This window comes from Balaenoptera physalus (genome assembly GCF_965194825.1).
Source record: "Balaenoptera physalus genome assembly, chromosome: 14".
NCBI lineage: Eukaryota > Metazoa > Chordata > Mammalia > Artiodactyla > Balaenopteridae > Balaenoptera > Balaenoptera physalus.
This window is the reverse complement of record NC_138893.1, coordinates 78180609-78203123: the sequence shown is the minus strand read 5'-3', so window position 1 is coordinate 78203123 and position 22515 is coordinate 78180609. Positions and strand designations below refer to the sequence as shown.

The window sequence follows — 22515 nt, the reverse complement described above, 5'->3', positions numbered from 1 at the left end:
TTGTCCCATTGTCTGCACAGGAGGTTCCAACCTGGTGCCCAGCAGGCAGTATTTAACCTGTACATGCATTCACTTTGGTCCCCAAAAAGTCCTTTTAGACGTTTGAATTTGTTGCCAACATTTAAGCGTTGAGCGATTTCATATTTTTAAAAATCTGGAATAATGGATTCTCTTGAAAAACCAAAAATTCTAGTAACACTTGCCCAGAATTCCTGCACACCAATTGCTGCTGGAGCCAACTCGCAGGTGCCCTGTTTAGGTATGTACTCTCCATTTTGCCACAGGCCCCACTACTCCCTATTGTTATACCATGTGTACGTTACCTGTTGGGCCCCTACACGTCTTTGAGTTTGAGACCCTTGGCCTACACACTTGGGAGCCACCTGTGTTCATCCTGGTCCTTATTTTCTACCTTTCTGTCCCTCTGACTTCCCTCTTGGTCATGCCCATGGGACCCAACTCATAGTAAGGATGGGCTGGAGGACTATGTGAATGCCTCACAGATCTCTCCAGAGACAAAGAAAGGCACCTACTGCCTTCTAAGATCAGTAAAAGGTTGTTAACACTGACAGTGATGCTCAGGATAAAAAAAGATGAGGGAGACATTGACCTTACAGGTCATCTTTCTGGGAGGAAACTACACTGGGTCTTTTCCTGCTTCCTGGAGGTGTTAGTCAAGGCCAGTCCATGCCGCACATCTAATGTCACTTCCAGAATAGCAACCAGAGGATGAGGCATCAGGTGAATTCAGCCCTGAGTCCATTTTCAACAGCTGTGGGGACATTGGAATGAACACTGTGTGTTAGGGACAGGGCCAGGACTAGGGTGAGGCAATGAGTCACTTGCCTCAGGTGCAAAATTTAAGAAAGGAACCTTGGAGTGCTCACTTTGTAGACGGGGAAACGGTCCTGAAGTGGTGGTTCTCAAACCCTAGTGTGCATCGGGATCTTCTGAGGAGCTTGTTAAAGGTGCAGGTCCCTGGGCCCCACCCTCACAGATTCTGAGCAGCCATGGGGGCCAAGAAACTGCATCTGTAACCTGCTTGCCTTATGTTCTGATGCTGATCTAAATACTCCTGCACTGAGACAGAGAACTTCTGAAATTAGAAATGTTCACACAGAGGGCAGGTGAGCAGGTGGCAGAGTGTTTCAGTCAGGTGGTGGGAGGTGGGACTGGTCCACTCCTAGCTTTGGCAAGAGGGATCTGAAAGATGAGTCTTTGCAGATGCCCATGGTCAAAGCAACAACTGGATGGCCATGCCATGTCCAATCCTTGTGCTTTGGCAGGGAGTTATAGTCCTAGCCTAGGACTTGGCCCCTTATTTCTGCCCTCAGCTCCTTCCTACCCTGGCTGATATGGAGTGGAGTCAGACATGAAAACAGAAATCAAGCTAATCATTTCCCCAGGCAGATACTAGACTAGCTTAAATTTTTTACCCCATCAAACCTGAAAGCTTCTCTGCTCGTGTTCCTGTAAGGACAGGGACATCATTACTCAGTCCTCCAACTGCCCCTATACAGGGTTCCCTCTCAGCAAAGGGTTTGGTCAGTCAGGGCCTCAACTCTACAAGGGGCTCTTACCCTCAACCCCCACTCCTTGGAAAGCTTGCTTTGGCCTAATACTGGTGTGCACTCTGAACCTGGTTCCTTCCCAGCAGTAAGAGGTGAAGGAGCCCTGAAGCAGAAAGAGCACTGCTCCAGGAGTCAGGCATCCCTATTCTGGTCTCAGCTCAGCTACTGGTTTGCTGTGTGACCCTGGATAAGCCACTTCCCCTCTTTGGGCCTAAAATGAAGGGGGAAGACTAGATCAGAGCTTCTTAAACTTCATTGTAGTCAGCAAAAATGGTAGAGTAGGGAACTCCAAAAGCCTGTTCCTCCATGAAAGCGACAAATAAGATGGCAAAAACTGTCAGAATCAACTTCATGAGAGCTCTGAAAATGAAAGTTTGCAACCAAACAAAAGCTTAAAAAAAAAAAAGCTGAGTCTTGGTAAGAGGATCTTGCTTCATTTTCACTTAACTCCAGCCTTATCCTCCTCACCCCAGCTTGGCATCAGCCTCAAAAACAATATCCACAGTCTGTTTTAGGTTCTTAGCAATGAATGGAGCAGAATGGACCTTGTTCTCAAGAATTATGGTTGGTTGTTTTGATCTTTCTTGTTGCTCCCTGAAAGACTGGCTCAAATGACTTGCTCTTATTTTACCTAATTTGGAACTCTCCCAAGGAGGAGGTGGTAACCCTCAGGGACATTGGAAGGCAAATTCATTAGCACTGATGCCTGGAGAGAGGGATAACAGTTGGGGCAAACAGGAGACAAATTGAAAAGTTTGGGGAGCAAAGGCTGATGATGTGATGCTTTGGGGAATAATGGTTTTGGAGTGCTCCCATTAATTCCTGGGAATCTAGAAGGCCACACACATGCCCAAGGCTGGGCACATGCTTAGAAAAGACTTGAGAGGGCTTCCCTGGTGGCGCAGTGGTTAAGAATCCGCCTGCCAATGCGGGAGACATGGGTTCGAGCCCTGGTCTGGGAAGATCCCACATGCCGCAGAGCAACTAAGCCCGTGCGCCACAACTACTGAGCCTGCGCTCTAGAGCCCGCGAGCCACAACTACTGAAGCCTGTGCGCCTAGAGCCCGTGCTCCGCAACAAGAGAGACCACCGCAATGAGAAGCCCGTGCACTGCAACAAAGAGTAGCCCCCGCTCAACGCAACTAGAGAAAGCCTGCACGCAGCAACGAAGACCCAACGCAGCCAAAAATAAATAAATAAATAAATTTATTAAAAAAAAAAAAAAAAAGACTTGAGAGGACCGTAAGCTCTCACCTCTGGCTGACCTTCAGGCTGTACACATTCAGGAAGTGAAGCAGGCAGAGTCATAGACTGCTTGGCAGAGTATCAAAAGATTTGTCCCAACACACACAGACACATTTGTAAAGACTAGGAAATTTGGGGTTTTGTGGTTGTTCCAGGAGTTTAAGGAGTTGTGTTGAATCACTAGTGACCACTGAGTTAACTGAACAGAGACTTCAATGACCACACCAAATACAAACTTTAAAAAACTAGTTCAGAAAGTCACTAAACAAACTACAACAAATTCAACAAGCAGCAATAACAAACTCTGGGGAGGGGGAAGAATCTGATTTCCAGAGTTTTTACATAATGTTCAAAATGCCCAGTTTTCAACAAAAATTATTGAGGCATGCCAAGAAACAAGAAAGTATGACCCATACTCAGGAAAACAAGAAATCTGTTCATAGAAATTGAGGAAAACCGAGATACTGGACTTAACCAAGAAAAGACTTTAAATCAACTGCCTTTAAAAAGCTCAAAGAGCTAAAGGAAACCATGTGTAAAGAACCAAAGGAAACTAAGAGAATGATGTCTCACCAAATAGAGAATGTCAATAAAAGGAAGTTATAAAAAGGAACCAAATAGAAATTCTGGAGTTGAAAAGTACAATTATAAATTTTTAAATATCACTTAGAGGGGCTCAAGAGGAGATTTGAGAAGGTAGAAGAAAGAGTTGGCAAACTTCAAGATAGGTCAATTGAGATTTCCCAATCTGAGGAGTAAAAAGAAAAAAGAATGAAGAAAAATTAACAGAGCCTAAGACCTGTGGGACATCATCATGAAGTATACCAACGTACACATAATGGGGGTCATAGAAGAGAAGAGAGAAAGCAGAAATTCTTGAAGAAACAGTGGCTGAAAGCTTAGAAATTTGATGAAAGACATTAATCCACACATCTCAGGAGCTCAGTGAGCCATAAGTAGTATTTTTAAGAAGATCCACTTTGAGACACATTATAACCAAACTGTTGAAAAACAAGGAATCCTGAAGTCAGCAATAGAGAACTGACTTGTCACATACAAGGGATCTTCAATAAGATTAACATCTGATTTCTTGTCAGAAACCATAAAGGCTAGAAGGCAGTAGGATGACATATTCAGTGTGCTGCAAAAAGAAATGTTAACAGGAATCCTATATCTGGCAAAACAGTCTTCAAAAATGAAGTTAACACATTCCTGGGTGAACAAAAATTGAGACAGGTTCTTGCTAGTAGACCTTTCATATGAGAAATGGTAAAGAAAGTCCTTCAAACTGAAATGAAAGGATACTGGACAGTAATTCAAATCCACCTGAAGAAATGAAATGTTAGTAAAGATAAACATAGGTAAATATAAACATCAGTATTAATATATATTTTTTGGTTAGTAGCACTTCTTTTTTTCCTATATGATTTAAAAGATAATTGCACCAAACAAGGATTATAACACTATGTTGATGGGCACAAAATGTATAAGGACGTGATTTGTGACAGTAACAACATTAAAGGCAGGTGATGGAGCTATATAAGACGTATATAGAGAGACAAAGCTTTTGTATACTATTGAAACTTGGTATTAATTCAAACTGGACTTATAAATTAAGATGTTAATGTAATCCCAGAAAATAACAAAAATAGTAAAAGAAAGGAGAAGGAATCAAGTGGTACACTTGAAACCATCTGACATAAAATGTGGCAATAATGGAGGAATTAAGGAGCCAAAAAATTATGACATAGAAAACAAATAACAAAATGGTACAAATCTTTATTTATTAGTAATTACTTTAAATATAAATGGAGTAAATGCTCCAATTAAGAGGCAGAGATTGGCAAAGGACATTATATCCTAATAAAATGGTTAACCCATTAAGATATAACCATTATAAACATATATGCATCTAACAATAGATCCCCAGAAAGTTTGAAACAGACTGACAATTGAAGGGAGAAATTGTCCAACAATAGTAGTTGGAGACTTCAACACTTCACTTTCCCTATTGGATAGAACAATTAGACAAAAGATAAACAAGGAAACAGAAAACTTGAACAGCACTATAAATCAGCTAGACCTAACAGACATATATAGAACTGTCCACCCAACAAGAGAATATGCATTCTTCTTAAGTGCACATGGAAAATTCTCCAGATAAACCACAAAAGAATCTAAATAAATTTTAGAAGATTCAAACCATACAGAGTATCTTCTATGACCACAATGGAATGAAATTTAAAATAAATATCAGGAGGAAATCTGGAAATTTTACAAGTAGGTGAAAACTAAACATACTTTTAAAAAAAACAATGAGTTAAAGAAATGAGAAATTAAGAAATACTTTGAGATTAATTAAAATGAAAGCCCAAAACTTATGGGATGCAGTGAAAGCATTGCTCAGAGGGAAATCTATAGCTGTAAATGCCTACATTAAAAAAGAAAAAAAAATCTCAAATCAGTAGGCTAACCTCCCACTTTAAGGAATTAGAAAAAGAAGAGCAAACTAAACCCAAAGCAACCAGAAAGAAGGAAATAATAAAGATTAGAGTGCAGATAAGCAAAATAGAGACTAGAAAAACAATAGAATCAATGAAACAAAAAGCCTTCTTCAAAAAGATCAACAAAATTAACAAACCTTTAGACTGACAGAGAAAGAAGGAGAGAGGAGACTCAATTACTAAAATCAGAAATGAAAGTGAGGACATTACTAACAGCTTCATAGAAGTAAAATAAAGGATTATAAGAAAATACTGTTAACAACTGTATGCCAACATATTAGATAACCTAGATGAAATGGGGAAATTCCTAGAAACACACAAAGTCTGAAATTTGACTCAAGAAGAAATAGAAAGTCTGGATAGACCTATAAGAAGAGATCAGTAATCAAAAACTCCCAACAAGGAAAAATCCAGAACCAGGAGCCTTCACTGGTGAATTCTATCAAACATTTAAAGAAAAAGTAACAACAATCCTTCTCAAACTCTTCCCCCCAAATAGAACAGGAAACACTTCCTAACTCATTCTGTGAGACCAGTATTACCCTGATACCAAAGCCACAAGAAATGTGCAAAAAACCTCAGTGAAGTACTATCAGACTGAATCTAGCAGTATATTACAAGGATTATCCAGCATGACCAAGTGGGATTTATCAAAGGAATACAAGGAGCATTCAATATGTAAAAAAAAAAATGTAATACATATTGACAGAATGAAGGGGGATAAAAACTACATGATGATCTCAATTGATGCAGAAAAAGCATTTGAGAAAACCCAACATCTTTTCACATATAATAATAAACCTAAGAAACTAAAAACAGAAGGAAAATCTATCAACCTGAAATAAAGGGCATCTACAAAAAGCATACCCAATGGTGAAAAAATAAAAGCTTTTCCTTAAGATCAAGAACAAGACAAAGATGTCTGCTATTGCCACTACTACTCAACATTGTATTGAAAGTTCTAGCCAGGGTAATTAGGCAAGAAAAAGAAATAAAAGGCATCCAAATTGGAAAGTAAGAAGTAAAACTCTATTCACAGATTACATCATCTTATATATAGAAAATCCTAAAATATCCACACAAAACCCATTAGAGCTAGTAAGCGAATTCAGCAAAGTTGCAGGATAGGATATGTGATCAACCAAAAAAGTCATTTACATATCCATGCACTAGCAATGAACAATCTGAAAGTAAAATTAAGAAAACAATTCCATTTACAATCATTGCAAAAGGAATAAAATACTTAAGGATAAATTTAACCAAGGTGGTGTAAGATTTATACACTGAAAAATACAAAAAATACAAAACATCCTGTGCTCATGGATTGGAAGACTTAATATTGTGGAGATGGCAGTACTCTAAAAATTGGTCTACAGATTCAATCTAATCCATATCAAAATTCCAACTGCCAAAAAAAAAAAGAAAAAAAAAAATTCCAACTGCCTTTTGCTGATGTGGACAGGCTGATCCTAAAATCCATATGGAATTGTAAGGAACTGTTCCTCAAATAGCCAAAACAGTCTTGGAAAAGAACAAAAAAGTTAGGGAACTCATACTTCTTAATTTTAAAACTTACCACGAAGCTATAGTAATTCAAACTGTGATACCGGCATAGAGACAGACATACAGAACCATGAGATAGAATTGAGAAGTAAACCTAAACCTTATGCTCAAATGATTTTTGACAGGGTGCCAGGACCATTCAGTGGGGAAAGAATATTCTCTTCATCTAAGTGCGAGTAATGAAGTTGAATCCCCATCTCACACCACATACAAACTTTAACCTAAAATAGATTAAAAAACGAAATATAAGACCTAAAGCTATAAAAATCTTAGAAGACAGGATTAAATGGTTCATAACCTTGGATGTGGCAGTGGATTCTTAGATATGACACCAAAACAACAGGCAACAAAAACAACAAAAATAGATAAATTGGATTTCATCAAAACTGTTGTTTCAAAGGACACTATAAAGAAAATAAAAAGACAACCCAGAAAATGAGAGAAAACATTTGTAAATCATATATCTGACAAAAACCTAGTATCCACAATACATAAAGAACTCTTACAACTCAACAGCAAAAAGACAACCTAGTTTTTAAAATGGGCGAAGGATTTGAATAGACCTTCCTCCAAAAAAGACATACAAGTGGCCGACAAACACATGAAAAGATGCTCAGCATCACTAGTCATTAGGTAAATGCAACTTAAAACCACGAGATAACCGCTTCACACCTAGTGTGAAGCCTATAATCAATAAGATGTGTAGGGGAGGATAAGGAAAAATTGAAAACCTTATATATACATTGCTGGTAGGAATGTAAACTGGTACAGTTGCTATGCAAAAAGAGTTTGGTTGTTCTTCAAAAACTTAACATAGTTACTATTTGACTCAGCCATTTCATCCTTAATTATAGACCCAAGAGAAATGAAAACATATATCCACACAAACCTATACATGAATGTTCATAGCATTATTCATAATAGCCAAAAAGTGCAAACAACCCAAATATCCACCGATTTGATGGATGAATAAAATGTGATATATCCATAAAATGGAATATTATTCAGCCATAAACAGGAACGAAGTACTGATACGTGCTACAACATGGACAAACCTTGAAAACATTATGCTAAGTGAAAAAGAGTTAAACACAAAAGGCTTTGTGTCTGACTTTTGTATGATTCCATTTATATGAAATGTCCAGCATAGGCAAGTCCACAGAGACAGAAATATTAGTGGTTTCCAAGGGAGGATGGGAGGGGGAATGGGAAGTGACTGCTTAATGGTACAGGGTTTCTTTTTGGGGTGATGAAAATTTCTGGAATTAGAAGGTGGTGATGAGAATTAGAAGGTGGTGATGACTACACAACATCATGAACCCACTGAATTTGTACTGCTTTAAATGGTTAAAATTTTGAATTTTATCTCAACAGAAACATTTTTTAAAACTTTAATGTGCACACAGATTCCCTGGGGGTCTCATTAAAATGTAGATTCTGATTCAGGAGGTCTGGGCAGGGCCCCAAATTCTGCATTTTTGATAAGCTCCCAGGTGACACCCCTGTTGTTCACCTACGGCCACATTTTGAGTAACAAGTTTACTCAAAGGGCCCTTCCACTGTGTCGCCTTACGATTCTGCACCTCAGGTGCCTCACCTCTTGAACTAACTCCTGCCCTGTCCACCCCTATAAATAAGGAGGGCGGAAGTACAGGTCTGAGCCTGCAGGGGGTGTGAGCCTCAGCGCATGGGAGCAGATGGAGAAGGGGCTGTGGCTGCAGGGGTCACTGTCAGCAGACACAGAGGGGACCAAAGGAGTAGCTTTTATTTTGCACAAAGCTGAGGAAGGCAGGCCAGAACGCACGGCTCTGTTCTCAGAGGAGAGCTGTTGTATCACTGCCAGCTGTTGGGTCACTCCTGCTCTGGTGCTCAAAGGCGATCTGAAAGAAAGGGGGCGGCCTCGGAGTGAGCAAACAGGGTGCTGAAGGCTGCCTGCCCTCCCCTCCCAGTCCCCTGGGGACTCCTGTGCCAGGATGCAGGGCTCGAGGGAGCAGGTGGCATTCCCTCCACTGCCAATCAGAGGGATGCCAGGCTTCCCTGATAGGGTTTGGTGGCGGCAGAGGAGTAGAAGGGAGATGGTAGGAGCTGTGACATGTGTAAATGGCCAGGGAAGGAGGCAGCTGCTCTGAGTCAGGGTGGTGCTGAGAGTGGAACTCTTCCAGGTGCCCTTACCCGATGCTGGGCTGCAGCAACCCCGGGGGTGGGGGCAGAGAACACTTGGGGTGAGCCCGGGGGATGCTTCCCACTTCTGTCCCAAGGAGGAGCTGGAGCCTCCCTGGCTTGTCCAGGCTACACCATGGGGGTGGAGCAGCCGTCCCCACCCTGCTGCCCAGCCCTGGAGGCTGTCATCTCTGCTACCTGAGCTGCTCACCGTCTCCTCTCCGAGGAGGTCGGGGATCAGGCTGAAGGGGCCCGGGGGCAGATTCCAGGCCAGCTCCTCCAGCTGAGCCAGCAAGCCTTTCACTTCTGCCTCCAGGTGCTCCACTGTCTTCTCCACCGTCTAGAGCAAGGAGAGAAGTTGGGGGAGGAGGGGGAGGAGTAGAGGACAAGAGTGGTGCCAAGTCCCACTTAATCAGCCACATCCTAAGGAGCACCTGGAAGTCCAGTAGGGTGCAGTGGGGAGAGAACTGGGTGCCAGGGGACCTGGGTCCTCTTGGTTCAGGCTCTGCCCTTGCCTGCCTCTCAGTTCCCCAGATAACAAAATCCTAGGAGCTCACTCTCTAAGGCTGCTTCTGGCTCTGGCACTCAGGGGTTTTACCCAGTCATTGGTTTGGGGCTTGGAGGGACTCTGGGATTCCTTTTTCCCTTTCAGGATGTCACCACTGGGAGCTCACATTCCTTTTGTTGCCCCGCCCCCTGGTGGCAATTCTGCCAAATGACAGTATTGGGATTTTGAAATTTTCTTTATTCAGGGTTCTTAACTTTTTTCGCAAATGAACCCCATTAGCAGTCTGGTGAAACCTACAGATCGCCATCAGAAAAATGCTTTCATTGAAAAAAATAAAACATACAGGATTTCCAAGGGTATAAACTGCATTAAAATATTATTAAAGTATTAAAAATTAAATTTTGATATAAACATTTATGTATTTATTAACTTATTTAAGTAACACCAGGTCTAACAACTACTGAAAATTTGACATACTGATTAGAGTAAACAATATATTGAGATATTCACAATGACTGACTATAATGGGATGAAATTATCTGTGATTTCTATTGCCGACAAAGTCACAGTACTGTTAATACTCCTGCAGTTTGTTGTCTGTATTTATAGTGAATGAGAATGCTAAATCTCAGCTAAAGGTTTGTGAAAATGAAGTGCAATTTTTTTTCCCCACACAAGTTTATGGACCCCAGGTTGCAAACCGTGGCTGTGTAACAAAACACTGCAATTGAATTTCCACCTTCTCATCCGGTGATTATGGGGAGATCTCTGGCTGGTGGGAAGCAAGGTCCCGGGGAGGCAGGGTCTGTTGGGGGCTGGGCAGCCTAACAGCCCAGGTAGGGCAGGGAGATGTTTAACATAGTGGCCAGGGAACAGGATTGGCCCAGATTTCCCCAATTTTCCAAAGCAAGATTGGCCTGAACCCTCCAAAGCCACCAGCCTGGCAGGTGGTCCTGAAGCTGCATGCCCTCTCAGATCATTACCTCCTCTATGACGTCTAACCGGCCATGGACAGCCATGTGTCTGTCACACCCTGCAGTCCGAGCTGGGTCTCCTCGGGAGGGGATGAAGGGTTCAGCAGCTGTAGGAAAACAAGTCTTGTCACTGTGGGGCCCTCGGTTTCCCTGTAACATTAGAGACTCCTGCAAACACGGGGCTCAAGGGAGGTGGGTCCTAAAAACAGTCCAAAGAGAAGCAGAGGAAGGCTCAGTGTGGATCAGGGTGTGAGTGTAGGGTTGCCCCAATCACTCACTTGGCCATGGTCTCCTACAGACCCAAGTAGGCTTCCTCAAGGAGGTGCTGCCTGAACTGGGTAAGAAAAGGAAGGGAGGAATGGTTTCAGCCAGAAGGAATGGCATGTGCAAAGATAGGAATGAAATAGCATGGCTCAGTGCACAAACCCTCAGGAAGCCTGAAGTGGCTGGAAAGTACAGGGTGGGTGGGAGATGAGACTGGAGAGGTGGATCGTGGAAACAAGGCCAGGCCCTAATAAACCAATCACGATACTTGTTTTGGGGTTTATTTTAACAGGAGAGTCATGCAGTCATATGTGAACTTTTAAAATACAGAGAATGGATTGGAGAGATTCATCTTTGAAGGCAGGAAGTTACTGCAGTAATCAGCGTAAGAAGTGATGAAAGGAGGCAGTAACCGCAGGAAGAGAGGAAGAAAATGCATGGAGATGTTGTAGTAATAGCATTGACATTGGTGACCAGTTAGTAACATCTGACACGAGTGAGTGCTAAACAAATGTGTTAACTCAGTCAACCTCTACAACCAATTATTACCCCCAATTTACACATAAGGAAATGGACGCACAGAGAGGTGAAATGATACGTCTAACGTCACACAGCTAGTAAGCGGAAGATCTGAGGTTCAACTTGTTCAACATCATTTTCCTCCCCAACGTTGGCTCCTCCTTGGTCCCTAACACCACCAATCTTCACACCAGGAGTCTTAGAGCCCGGGTTTTGAGCTCAAGTTGCAGTGTTGGTGGCTCCGAGATACTTGCAGGGCGTATGGGTTGGCTGAGTCTTTGGAGAACACGGACACACAGAAAGGAGGATGCTGCCCCAGAAACAAGGAGAAGCCAAGAGCTTTCAAAAGGATGAAGCAGTCAGCATGGCCTAAAGCAGCATGGAGGTCTAGCAAGATAAGGACTCAGAGCAACAGAAAAGTCGATGCTGAATGCCATCCCAGCGCTTTTAGTGGAGAGGTGCCGACAGAGCCAAGTCTAGTCGCAGTGGGATGAGAAGGGAAGGAAAAATCAGGAGGAGGAAACTAAGATCCTGGAAAACATTTCCATGAAGCTTGGCTGTGAAGGAAGGGACATCAGATCACAAGGTGTAAAGAAGTGTTTATTGTTGTTGTTTCCAGGTTTTTAAGCACTGAGGAAACGCAACCATGCTTATAGCCTGAGGACAGGAGGAAGCCAGGAGAACCGAAAGAATGCATTTCCTGAAGAGATGTGGGGCCACGGAATCCAGAAATGGTGGTGGGGGTAGGGGTCACATGTGGAAGGAAGAGAGAGGAAACGCAGCAAAAATGGGTAAAAAAGTTCTACTTAAAGGGCCAAGAAGTTGAGTGAGTCCCACCTGATGGCCTCTATTCACTCGGTAAAGTAAGAGGGGAATCATCTGCTGAAAATTCATGTAGGGTTAGGAAAGAGGAGAGCGAGTTGTGAAGTAGTTATCAGGAATTCTGTGAGTGGGTTGTTAGACACAGCCACTAAAATGGGAGCCATGGTGAAAAGTATTTCCACCATGGAAACTGACAAATGCTTTCTTTGTTTTCCGAGAGCCAGTGTATCAGCACGCCCCTGGGTAAGAAGCTTGAATAAAGAGAGGGATAAAAAGGGATGAGGAGAATGAGGAAGGCAGTTAGGAGGAGGATGCAGAACAAGCTGACATCACAAGGAAGCCCTCCCGCAGCAGCTCGGCAGGTGGGTGTAAGCAGCAAAGACAGATGGCTGATGAGCTGAAACCTGGGAGTCTGTGGCATGAGTGCGGTGAAGAACAAGAGTGCAAAGGAACTGAGGATTCGACCAGCAAGGGCTTAAGGGGACGAGCTCTGGCATCTAGCTTGAATAACGAAGGAGAAGGCAATAAGAGGGCCAATAATTGGGAGAAATGGAGGGGCTGAAGGCACTGGAGATCTCAATGAGATGATGGGAGTAACAAGGAACAAGTGATAAGGGATATTGCAATTTTAGCTTTTAGAGGTAGAGCAGCTTCACAGTGACAATACCAAGGCTGTGGGCATCTGAAGCAGAGCAGGGGTAAGAGTTATTGGACTTGATCTTTGTAGATGCAAAACTCTTGTAAGACCTCGATGTTGGCTGGGTTGCCCGAGGGGACATATAAAGTTGCCCAGGAGGTTGGCAGGTCTTGAGGTAAGGATAGTGAGCCATTTTGCTGGTGATGAATGTCTAACTCTGAAGGCTGAGTGACTTGTCTAAGATCACAGTCAGCAAACGACTGGACCCCAGGCACCCTGGCCTTCCCCTGGCCCCACCTCAGCCAGCTGGCCTTCTGGAGCTCTGCCAGAGTCCCCATGCCCTGAGAGTCTCTGGTCTCAACTCTCTCTGGATCTCAGCTCTTCCGCTCAGGGGCGAGAACCAAGCGCAGGGGCAAAACTTCCTTCCACTCTGAGCAGCTTTTGCGGAGAACAGTTTGGGTTTTTACATTCTCCCCTTCATTATGTCCATCCACTGAACTTAGAGAAATCTCTTCAAAAAACAATGGTCTTGGGACTTCCCTGGTGGTCCAGTGGTAAAGAACCCACCTTCCAATGCAGGGGATGCGGGTTCGATCCCTGGTCGGGGAACTAAGATCCCACGTGCCGTGGGGCAACTAAGCCTGCACGCCACAACTACCGAGCTCGTGTGCCTCAACTAGAGAGCCTGCGTGCCGCAAAACTACAGCCCACGCACCACAACTACAGAGCCTGTGCACCGCCACAAAGATCCTGCGTGCCGCAGCTAAGACCTGATGCAGCCAAAAAAAAAAATAAAGAAAATAAATAAATAAATCAACAACAACAATGGTCTTCTTGTTGACTTTAGGGAGGGAGGGGATGTTATAACTTTGGTTATTTTTTTTAAAGGGAGCCTTTCAGAGATCTATACTGAAAACATTTATAGGTAAAATGCTATGATGTCTTGGCTTTACTTCAAAATAATCCAGGCCTGGGAGTGGGAGGAGGCATGGGTGGGAGTATTGAGCAAACAAGATTGGCCGAGATTGGTAACTGTTGAAATTGGGTTATGCGGATGTGGGGTTAATTCTGCTATTCTCTCTACTTTTGTATATATGGTTTGAAATTTTCCATAATAAAAGCCAGTTCTCTGATGGGGTTGTTAGCAAAAAGCAGAAGCCATGGGCTTCGTGCATCGATACAGAATGTTCAGGATGGGTGTCGGGCGGGGGAGGGGGTGGTCTGAGAGACCCCACCTGGAGGGCTGGGCTCCGTTCTGGGCCATTCATCGTGAGAAGGCTTTTGACAGGCAGAGGCAGGGCTAAAGGGGGCCACCGTGAAGGGACTCCAGACTTTGACTCCTTTGTGTCAGCTGAAAAAACTGGGGTGCTCAGCTAGAGAGAAGAGACTTCAAGGGGGCAGGCAGAGCTTTTTTCACCCAAATAGAGGGCTGTCTGGGAAGAGGGGTTCTGTCCTGGTCTAGGTCCAGGCCCACACACACCCTCTGCAAGCTCCGCCCAGGGGCCTTAGGCCGAGCCTTTCCCCTGAGTCCTACCCGCCCTCTCCCAGACCCTAAATTACTCCTCCCCCTCCTCCCAGCTTAGGCCAAGAGGAAGCAACAAGACCCTGCCGGCCAAGTGGGGCTCTGCCAGCTCTCTAAGTCACGAACAACATGAATCTGCTCCCTCCCTCCCTCAGCCTAAAACATCCTGTTCTCTACGTGTCAGCGATGAGGTCTAACTTGGCTCCCAAACCCCTCCAGGGAAGAGGCTGGCCTGAGGTTGCTCTCCACATCACACAGCGCTAATCCATCACATCTGGACACAACTGCGCGCTGGGCTGCACCGCACAACTGTCTGTGAGCTCATCCAGGCCTCCCGAGGAGCTCTGCTGAGACTGAGCTGGGGCAGAGCAAGGCCACCCTGCCCTGCTGCTCTCTCCCCCACGTGGGTGCTCATGGCATTGACCTCAGCACATGATGGCAGAAAACACTGCAGACCTCCGTTCCCAGCCATGAATTGGTGCGGGCCCGTGGGAACTTTCTTCTCCCTGAGCCTCTGCTGCCTCCTCTGTAAACAGGGTTTGGGGGCGGGGGCGGAGGCACCGCCAGATGCAGCTCATCCAAGGTTTGCCTCTGTCTTTCAGGCCTCAAAAATTAGCTACAAAGACCGAACCAGGATGAGTCAAGGACAAGTTGCTTCTTGGCCCAGAAGCTCCAGCAAGGCAAGAACTGGGCAAGGACTCCCTTTGCTTCGTGCTTCCTCACCAGTAGAAAGGGGCTCACAATAACGCCAGGTTCACGGGGCTTTGGGGAAGCTCAGACCAGAGGAAGAGTGGGGGAAGCTGAAGGATTATCACGACTGACCATGGGCGGCCAAGGCTGTGGTTCCCGGTGCTTCCTTCCCTCCTTCGATCCCGCCCTCCCTGACCTGGCCAGTTGGGAAATGGACCTTCTTGGATGCAGGGTTGTTTTCTCTGGCCTGGCTTCCGCTCAGGGCCTGTGTGCACCCTGGACGGCGGGCGTGGGTGGAACATGGTGAGAGCAGGCTGCCGGTGGAGACGGGAGGCCCAGTGCAGGCACCAAGCTAACCTCTCCAGTTAAAGGGACATGGCCACTGGGCCTCCCCCCCCCCGCCCCCCACTGACAGGCATAGGAGACCTTTTGTTTCTGGATCCGAACACTAAGAAGGCGCACACAACTCAAATGATTTCTGACCCTGAAAGGTGCTGCTTTGACCAGCCACACTTGTCACTTGGGGGTTAATTCTATTTGACCACAGTCAATATAACAGTATAATAAATTTGACCACATTTGATATTTGTATTAAAATTTGTGCTTCATTCCAAACCATCAGTGGGTTTTTTTTTTTTTTTTTTTTAGTCAGAAGAACACTATTTTCAAACAACTATGTGAAGAACTCTAGTCTATGGATGTGCTCTGGCTGAAACAGGAGAGGGACCCTTGAGCGCCCTAAGAGGGAGCTCAGATGCTGAGGAACATTTTTGTTTTGTTTTGTTTTGGGAGCGATATGTTCTGTCTCCCTTGTCCTCTGGTCATTTTCCAGATGTGGATTTGAGCCTTGCCGATCACTCTGAGAGCTTACCCATGTCATTCCAATACAGTCGGCATCTGGTTAAGTGAGGATACAAGCTGAGCTGCTGCAACAAAGAGCCCCCCTCAATCACACATGTGTTTCTTTCTCACATATCAGTTCAGAGGTGAGCTGGCTGATGGTCAGGGCTGGCAGGGAGCTCCGCTCTCGAAGGCCATCCAGGAAACCAGATTCCTTCTACCTTGGAATATGGTGTTTTATAATCCACTGGGTTATAAAGTACTAGAACATTCCTAAATCCCCACCATGCTGAGGTCTAGGAAGCCATCCAGGATAAACCTCTCTCCACACACTGTGCACAGAACACAAGTTTGGGAGTCAGAGGCACGGTCCCACCTCCACTGAACTGTGTTCTTTGCCTCTGACTCAGCTTCGTCTGTGAGGGATCTGCCCTGCTCTGTCTACTTGGTGGGACTGCTGTGTTGATCCAAGGGGCTCCTGCATTTGAAGTTGCCTTGGAACTGCCAGATGATGTGCAAATGCCATGTAGGTCACTCACCAGGTGGACTGGAGACTAAGCAGGTCAGTGAAAGCCCCTGCAGCCCCGCCTCTCCACCTGGAGCCAGTGCTCTTCGCTAGATCACTCTGACCAGGTCTCCTCAAGATGGGGAGGCGTCTGCTCTAGGACTGTACCTGTGCAGGGGTCCAAGGGATGCTTGGGAGGGGCTTCTCCAACAAGCACACAGAAGGCTCAGGGCTGACCGGGCTCTCTGGGCTCTGTTACAAGCCAATCCCACTTGCGGGATCCTTAGTTTCTTCACCTTTAGAATGGGCACAACCATACTCTATATTTGAAGCTACTGTCAATTTGTGATCACTTATTATGGGCCAAGCTTTTTGTTGAGTGCTTACATGCGTTAACTCATTTAATTCTACCTGTGAGCTCAATACTCTTATCAGTTTTTTATAGATTAGAAAACCAAAGATCAAAGAGGTTGAGTAACATGCCCAAGACTACACTGCTAGTAGGTAGTGGGGACAGGATTTGAATCCTACCTGCAAGACACTGTCTATACTATGTTCTGGCAGTTCTGTGATGAGTTAAGGGCCTCCTATCTTGGGGGTCTCAGCTGCCTCCTTTGTAAAATGAGGGGCTGGACAGGAATAGGGCAAAGGGGACCTATACACATGACATCTTTGCACCTGTCTTGAGGCCCAACAAGAGCCCAACTGTGTATGTTGGATCAAATTGTCTTTGAGAGCTTCACTCCCCACAACATCCATTTTTGTAAGAAGAAATGCAGTGATCCTCACCATAGCCCTTCAGCATCTTCCTCTTCCACCCAAAGCAAAAAGCAGAATCCCAATGGAAGACAGACGTCCACAGGGACCTGGAATGGTGGTGGACAGTGAGAGCTTCCCCCCGTGGGCCCCAAGGCATGGGTGAGAATGGCTAATAGGACTACGCTCTAGGACTTGATATCCCTCTGATAGCAAAATAGGAAAGGAACTCAACTGAAGCCTTAACTTAAAAAAAAAAAAAATCCTCTACAAGTAGCACAAAACAGTCTGCTTCACTCAACACATAAAGAACTTTTATAGATCAATATGAAAAAATCCCATTACCACGATGGAAAAGTCTAAGACAATTCACAAGAATTAGCAGAAATGACCAATATGCCTTTGAAGAAAAATCCAACCTTGGTAGTAATCAAAGAAATGAAAATTAAAGCAATAAACCATCTTAAAGTATTCTTGCAAGACAAAAAAATATATCTAACTGGAATTAGATGAAGCTTCTAGATCTAACTACCAGTTTATAGACAATACAGGGGAGAGAACATTTAAATGACACCTGGGGGATGCAATCAGCTAAAATTTAAATGGGAAAACCCTTACAAGACTAACAACCCAGTTTCTTCAACAAATAAATTTTAAGAAAAAAGAGGCGAAAAAGAACTTACTAGAGAAACTTAAAACTTACTAAAAGAAACTTAACAGATATATCAACCAAAAGCAATGTGTGTACCTTATTTGGATCAAACCAAATATAAAAACATCACACAATCAGGGACAGTTGAACGCTGATTGGATATTTGATGACATTATGGAATTACTGTCCATTTTTAGGGAGTGATAATGGTATTGTTATTAAAAGATGATTTATCTTTTAGAAATACATAAGGCAATACTTACAGATAAAAATATATAATGCCTGGAATTTCCTTTAAAATAATCTGAGGGAGGGGAGAGAAGGTGGGGATGATAGATGAATCTAAATCTGTCAGGAATCCATTCTTGTTGAAACAGAGTGAGGGGCACATGGGGGTTCACTATACTATTCTTTTTTTTTTTTATTATTCTTTTTCAAATCCTTTTCCCATTTAGGTTGTTACATAATATTGAGCAGTGTTCCCTGTGCTGTACAATAGGTCCTTGTTGGGTATCCATTTTAAACACAGCAGTATGTACATGTCAGTCCCAAACTCCCTAAGTATCCCTCCCCCACCTCCCAAACATAAGTTCATTCTTTAAGTCTGTGAGTCTGTTTCTGTTTTGTAAATAAGTTCATTTCTATCATTTTTTTTAGATTCCGCATATAAGCAATATCGTATTTGTCTTTCTCTGTCTGACTTACTTCACTCAGTATGACAATCTCTAGGTCTCTGTTCTGTGTTTATATCCAACAGATTTGATAATCAACCGTTAAGAAAAACCATGGTATACTGTCTGAAGTCTGAAAGGTTATACACAAAAATGTGTGAACTCAGTGTGAAATTACATTAATATGTTTATACTCTCCTCTTTTTTTTTTCTTAATCTGGAGCAATGAGGATGATCAGGAGGAAAATAATGTTTAAAAATGGCTTTAAGCTAAAATGTATATACCAGTCATAGCTAAAGGGGCCACAAAAAGTCTGCCACTGTGGGCGGCCAGCTTCTCCCTCTGGGGGAGCACAGACTCGGCTTTGTCCCCTCAGCTCCTGGAGGTGGGGACTCCAGCAAGATGGGGCGGGGCAGGGAGGCAGGGAAAAAGGACAGCACCTGGGCTGGGCTCTGTGCTGCGTGGTCCCAGCCACTCCTCACGCAGCCTGTGAGGAAAGGGTTGTTGGTCCTCCTTAGCCAACCTCAGTGGAGAACTGGGCCTCAGAGAGCTCAGTGGAGTTGTCTGAGGGGACGAGGGAAGGAGCCAATGTGTGTTGACAGATGTTCCGTGCTGGGTACTTCCCTTTCATCCAGCTCTGCTGGTGGGTACCATTCTCCCCAAGTTACAGAAGAGGAAATAGCTTCAGAGAGGTGACATGACTCACCCAAGGTCACTCAGCCAGGGGCTGCCCAGGATCAAGACCGGCCTCAACCCTTTCCCTGGATGCCCACTCCCACAGTTCCCTGTGCCTGAAAGGGGCTGGGCCAGGGGTCAGGGGAGCTTCCATCTTAACACAGGGCAGGGTGACTCACAGCCACCAGCTCCAGGTTGATGGGGGAGCAGCCTTAAGTGTGGACAAGGGCCTGGCTGAGGGGGCAGGCTCCCTGGATGCCTGGAGAGACTGAGCCTTCCCCTCGCCCGTACAACTGGGATGGGCATCAGCTGCCTCTGGCTGAGGCCAGCAAGAGACCCTGGGTAAATGGGAACGTGGCTTGTAAAGTGCTGTATAAAGTGCAGTCTTGGGGTGGTGGAAGGAACACCTGTGCATACAGTAAGTCCATCTGCAGCCACCCTGTCCGAGCCTCACCTGTGAAGGGGCAGCACTAAGACTGCTGTCAGGGAAGGGTAGAAGGGACAGGGCACGGCAAGGAACCCAGCCAGTGGAGCACCCAGAGGGCCTCTCCCTCCCGCTGCCTCCTCCCCACCCACCCAAGGCAGCTCAGGCGCTCAGGGAAGCTCTCCAAAAGGCTGACAACTGGCCTCCTCCACAGACTGCAGAAGCCCCTCAGACCACCTGGCAGGTAAAGCCGTGGCCTCCAGGGGCCGCCTGCCTGGGCCCTGACCGGCTGTGCTGCGCCAGGCCTGGGTCCTCTCCCTGTTGGAGCTTGGCTTCCCAGGAAATTCCCCAAGAAAACCAGGCCTGGGCGCCTCTGCAGGCCCTCTGGGCAGGGCTGGTCTGGAGGGTGGGGAGCTGGGGCTGCCCCACCCTGCAGACTTGACCATCCACCTTGTGATCCTGGTCTCCTCCTCTCTTTCCTCTTGACCTGGGGCAATGGGTCTCTCCACTCCCTCTCTCCTTTTTTGTCTCTCTCAAATCTGCCCCTCTTCCTCAATATCCTCTCCTTCTCTCTCCCCCACCCCCGTTCTCTCTCCCCAACCCCCTTTCTCTTGCCATTTTAGTTCCTCTATTTCCTTCCCTCTTGTTCCGTTAGCCTCTCAAACTCCTTTTTCTCTCTGTCCTCATTCATAGTTCAGACCCATCTGTCTACCTCCAAAGTTTCTTATCTGTCCCAGCCTCTCCCTTGCCCTCTGTATTCTTCCCTCTCTCCTTTGTAATTCTCTCTGTTCCTCTGCCTTTATTCTCTCTGCCTTTTTTGTCTCCGTCTTTCTCTCCAATTTCTCTCACCATCTTTCTATCTCTCTCCCTCTCTGCATCTCCCTCTTTCTCCATCCCTCTCTCTCCATCTGGCTTCGTTCCCATCTCCCTCCCTCTTCCCTCCCTCTCTCCAGCTCCTTTCTCGCGGTCCGCGGTCTCCCCGACCCTCGCCCCGCGCCCGGGCCCCACTCACCGGTGAAGGCACCCGAGGCGCGGAGCAGGGCAAGCCCGGCCAGCGCGCAGAGCAGGGGCCGCATGCTGCCGGCTGGCGGAGCGCAGCGCCGCGTCTGCCCGCTGCCGCCCTCCCCGCCCTCCCTGGGATCGCGCCGCCCGGCCCGGGAGGAAATGCTCGCAGTCCCCGCCAAGATTCCTGGGCGGCTCCGGGCTTTCTAGCTCGAGCGAGCCCGCCCCCTCCAGAGACCCCGCGGGCGGAGGGGCGACGCGCCAGGCTGGGCGCCTCCCCTGGAAGGGGCCGCGCTCTGAGCCCCCGCGCCTCCCCCGAGCCCGAGCGCAGAAGAGTGGGCGATGGAGCCGGGGGTCCAGTGATCCGTTATGAGCCCATTTCACAGACCGGCGGGCTGCAGTTTCGAGAGAAGTGCCACCCACACCTGTGGCACGGGATCTGAATTCCTGACTGCACGGAGTGTGGAAGCTTTTCTCTGCCCACCAGGAACAAGTAATCAACTCTCATGACATCGGACAGCGTGTTCAGCACATACTTAAGGTCTGTACTAGTTAGTGTTAGGTAAACTTTGGAGGGGGGAGAAAACGAAATAATTCTCATATTCACATGTCTGCACTTGAGGAGTTCATGGTCTAGTGACCACCCTACTATTAATGAACAGTAGCTAAGCTTTGCTTGATTTATTCTACATACGCCATCTCTCAGATCTTCACTGCACCCCCATCAGGAGTGCATCATTACGTCCATTCTGCAGACCAAGAAATTGAGGCTCAGAGATGTTAAGAGCCTTGCCAATAGTCACACACCTGGTGTAATGTGGAGTCAGGATTTGAATCCAGTTCTGTTCCCGGTAGATAATAATATATTGATACAATGTATTGGTGAGAGCCGGGTTCTTTCTCCATTCTAAGCAAACCCAGAGTAAGAGCTGGGTGGGTTTTTCAGTTAACTTCAAATCATCTCCACCTCCCTCCAGTTTAAAACACAATAGTTGAACCTTCACCTATGGGACACACCCACTCAACAAATGAAAAAAAGAAAAAAAAAAGTTAAGATTTGGGAAAACAAAAAGCAAAAGCCATAGCCCTGACATCTGCACTGCAGAGCCTTGAGTGCATGTCCTGGCTGCCAGTGGAGCCCCTTCATCACCAAGCCCAGGAGTATGTTTTTATCCATCAAGGGGCCCCCTTTAGGGTTAACTGGAGCCCTTGCAGATCAAGGCTGCACCTCTGCCTTCTCTATTCCTGACTGTGGCTGTGCAATTGTACAAATATAGTCACCACACTAACCAATAATCCTTCTTTCTCACTTCTTCCTCCAGATAATAGACTCAGGAACAGAAATTCAGGTTTTGAGTCAGCAGATCTTGGACAAAGACTTGGATCTAAATTTTTAAAAAGCTCTCTTGGGAATTGGGATGCCCACATGAACTGTCTCAAAAGAAGGATTTACTTCAGAAATGCCAAGAAGTTTTCACACTTGGTAATAGGACTTTCTTGGTAGTTTACCTCGGTGGGAAGTTGTCAAAGAACAGTCAAACCCACAGGTTTGCAGCTCAGAATGAGTGAGCTGCCTAATATTTTGAATTTGCAATTAAAAACAACATATATACAATAGTTTCTTTTTGTGGTAGAGGCACAAAGTAATAAAGCATGCAGGGTAAAACCCCTCCCTGTCACAGAAACTCCCCCTAACCGGTGATTCTGTTACAGACCAGGCTTCTTGGCCTTCTTAATCAACAGAAATTGATAAGAAGCCAGACAAGAAATTCAGGCAAGGCTTTATTGGGACTGGTGCTGCAGCACAAGGGAGTGAAAACAAGTAACAGTTTCCCTTGCTTGCTCTCTGCGGGGGAGGGGAGGCTGAGCTGGTTCCTTATGTGGGGTGAGGGTAGGGGTGGGTCTAGGGGTCTTGCTGGAGGGGTGGTCAGGTGGTCTGCCCACCCCCTTGGTGGTGCTGTGTGCAGGGCTCATGCACAGTACTTTGCTTTTGCTCGCGGTTCCTCAGAA

General features: G+C 45.7%; 1 protein-coding gene and 1 long non-coding RNA gene across 3 annotated transcripts in view; one reads left to right on the top strand and one right to left on the bottom strand.

Moving 5' to 3' along the window:
• Positions 1 to 7983: 7983 nt before the first annotated feature.
• On the bottom strand, positions 7984 to 20668 carry PLAC9 (placenta associated 9). 2 transcript variants are annotated; one of them, XM_082425802.1, is made up of 4 exons: positions 20516 to 20668; positions 10535 to 10632; positions 9242 to 9383; positions 7984 to 8763 (listed from the first exon to the last, which is right to left on the bottom strand). In XM_082425802.1, the coding sequence occupies exons 1-4, from the start codon at positions 20577 to 20579 to the stop codon at positions 8753 to 8755; spliced, it is 315 nt and encodes a 104-aa protein (XP_082281928.1). In that variant the 5' UTR covers positions 20580 to 20668; the 3' UTR covers positions 7984 to 8752. The 2 variants fall into 2 exon arrangements, with proteins under 2 accessions (XP_082281928.1, XP_082281927.1); XM_082425801.1 differs by having other exon boundaries at positions 8630 to 8763; positions 9255 to 9383.
• A 94-nt stretch (positions 20669 to 20762) lies between these two features.
• Positions 20763 to 22515, top strand: part of LOC309643215 — a 113594-nt gene continuing 111841 nt past the window's right edge. Inside the window, exon 1 of the long non-coding RNA XR_014253624.1 lies at positions 20763 to 21046. This is a non-coding gene — a long non-coding RNA (uncharacterized lncRNA). The remainder of the gene's footprint in view (positions 21047 to 22515) is intronic.

Excerpts from the sequence above, each read along its gene's own strand:
- PLAC9 (XM_082425801.1), bottom strand. The coding sequence starts at position 20,579 with ATGCGGCCCCTGCTCTGCGCGCTGGCCGGGCTTGCCCTGCTCCGCGCC. Across the intron at positions 10,633-20,515 it reads CGCCTCGGGTGCCTTCACCG|CTGCTGAACCCTTCATCCCC; the intron begins GTGAGTGGGGCC and ends GTTTTCCTACAG. Across the intron at positions 8,764-9,254 it reads ACCTCCTCGGAGAGGAGACG|ATCGCCTTTGAGCACCAGAG; the intron begins GTGAGCAGCTCA and ends CCTTTCTTTCAG.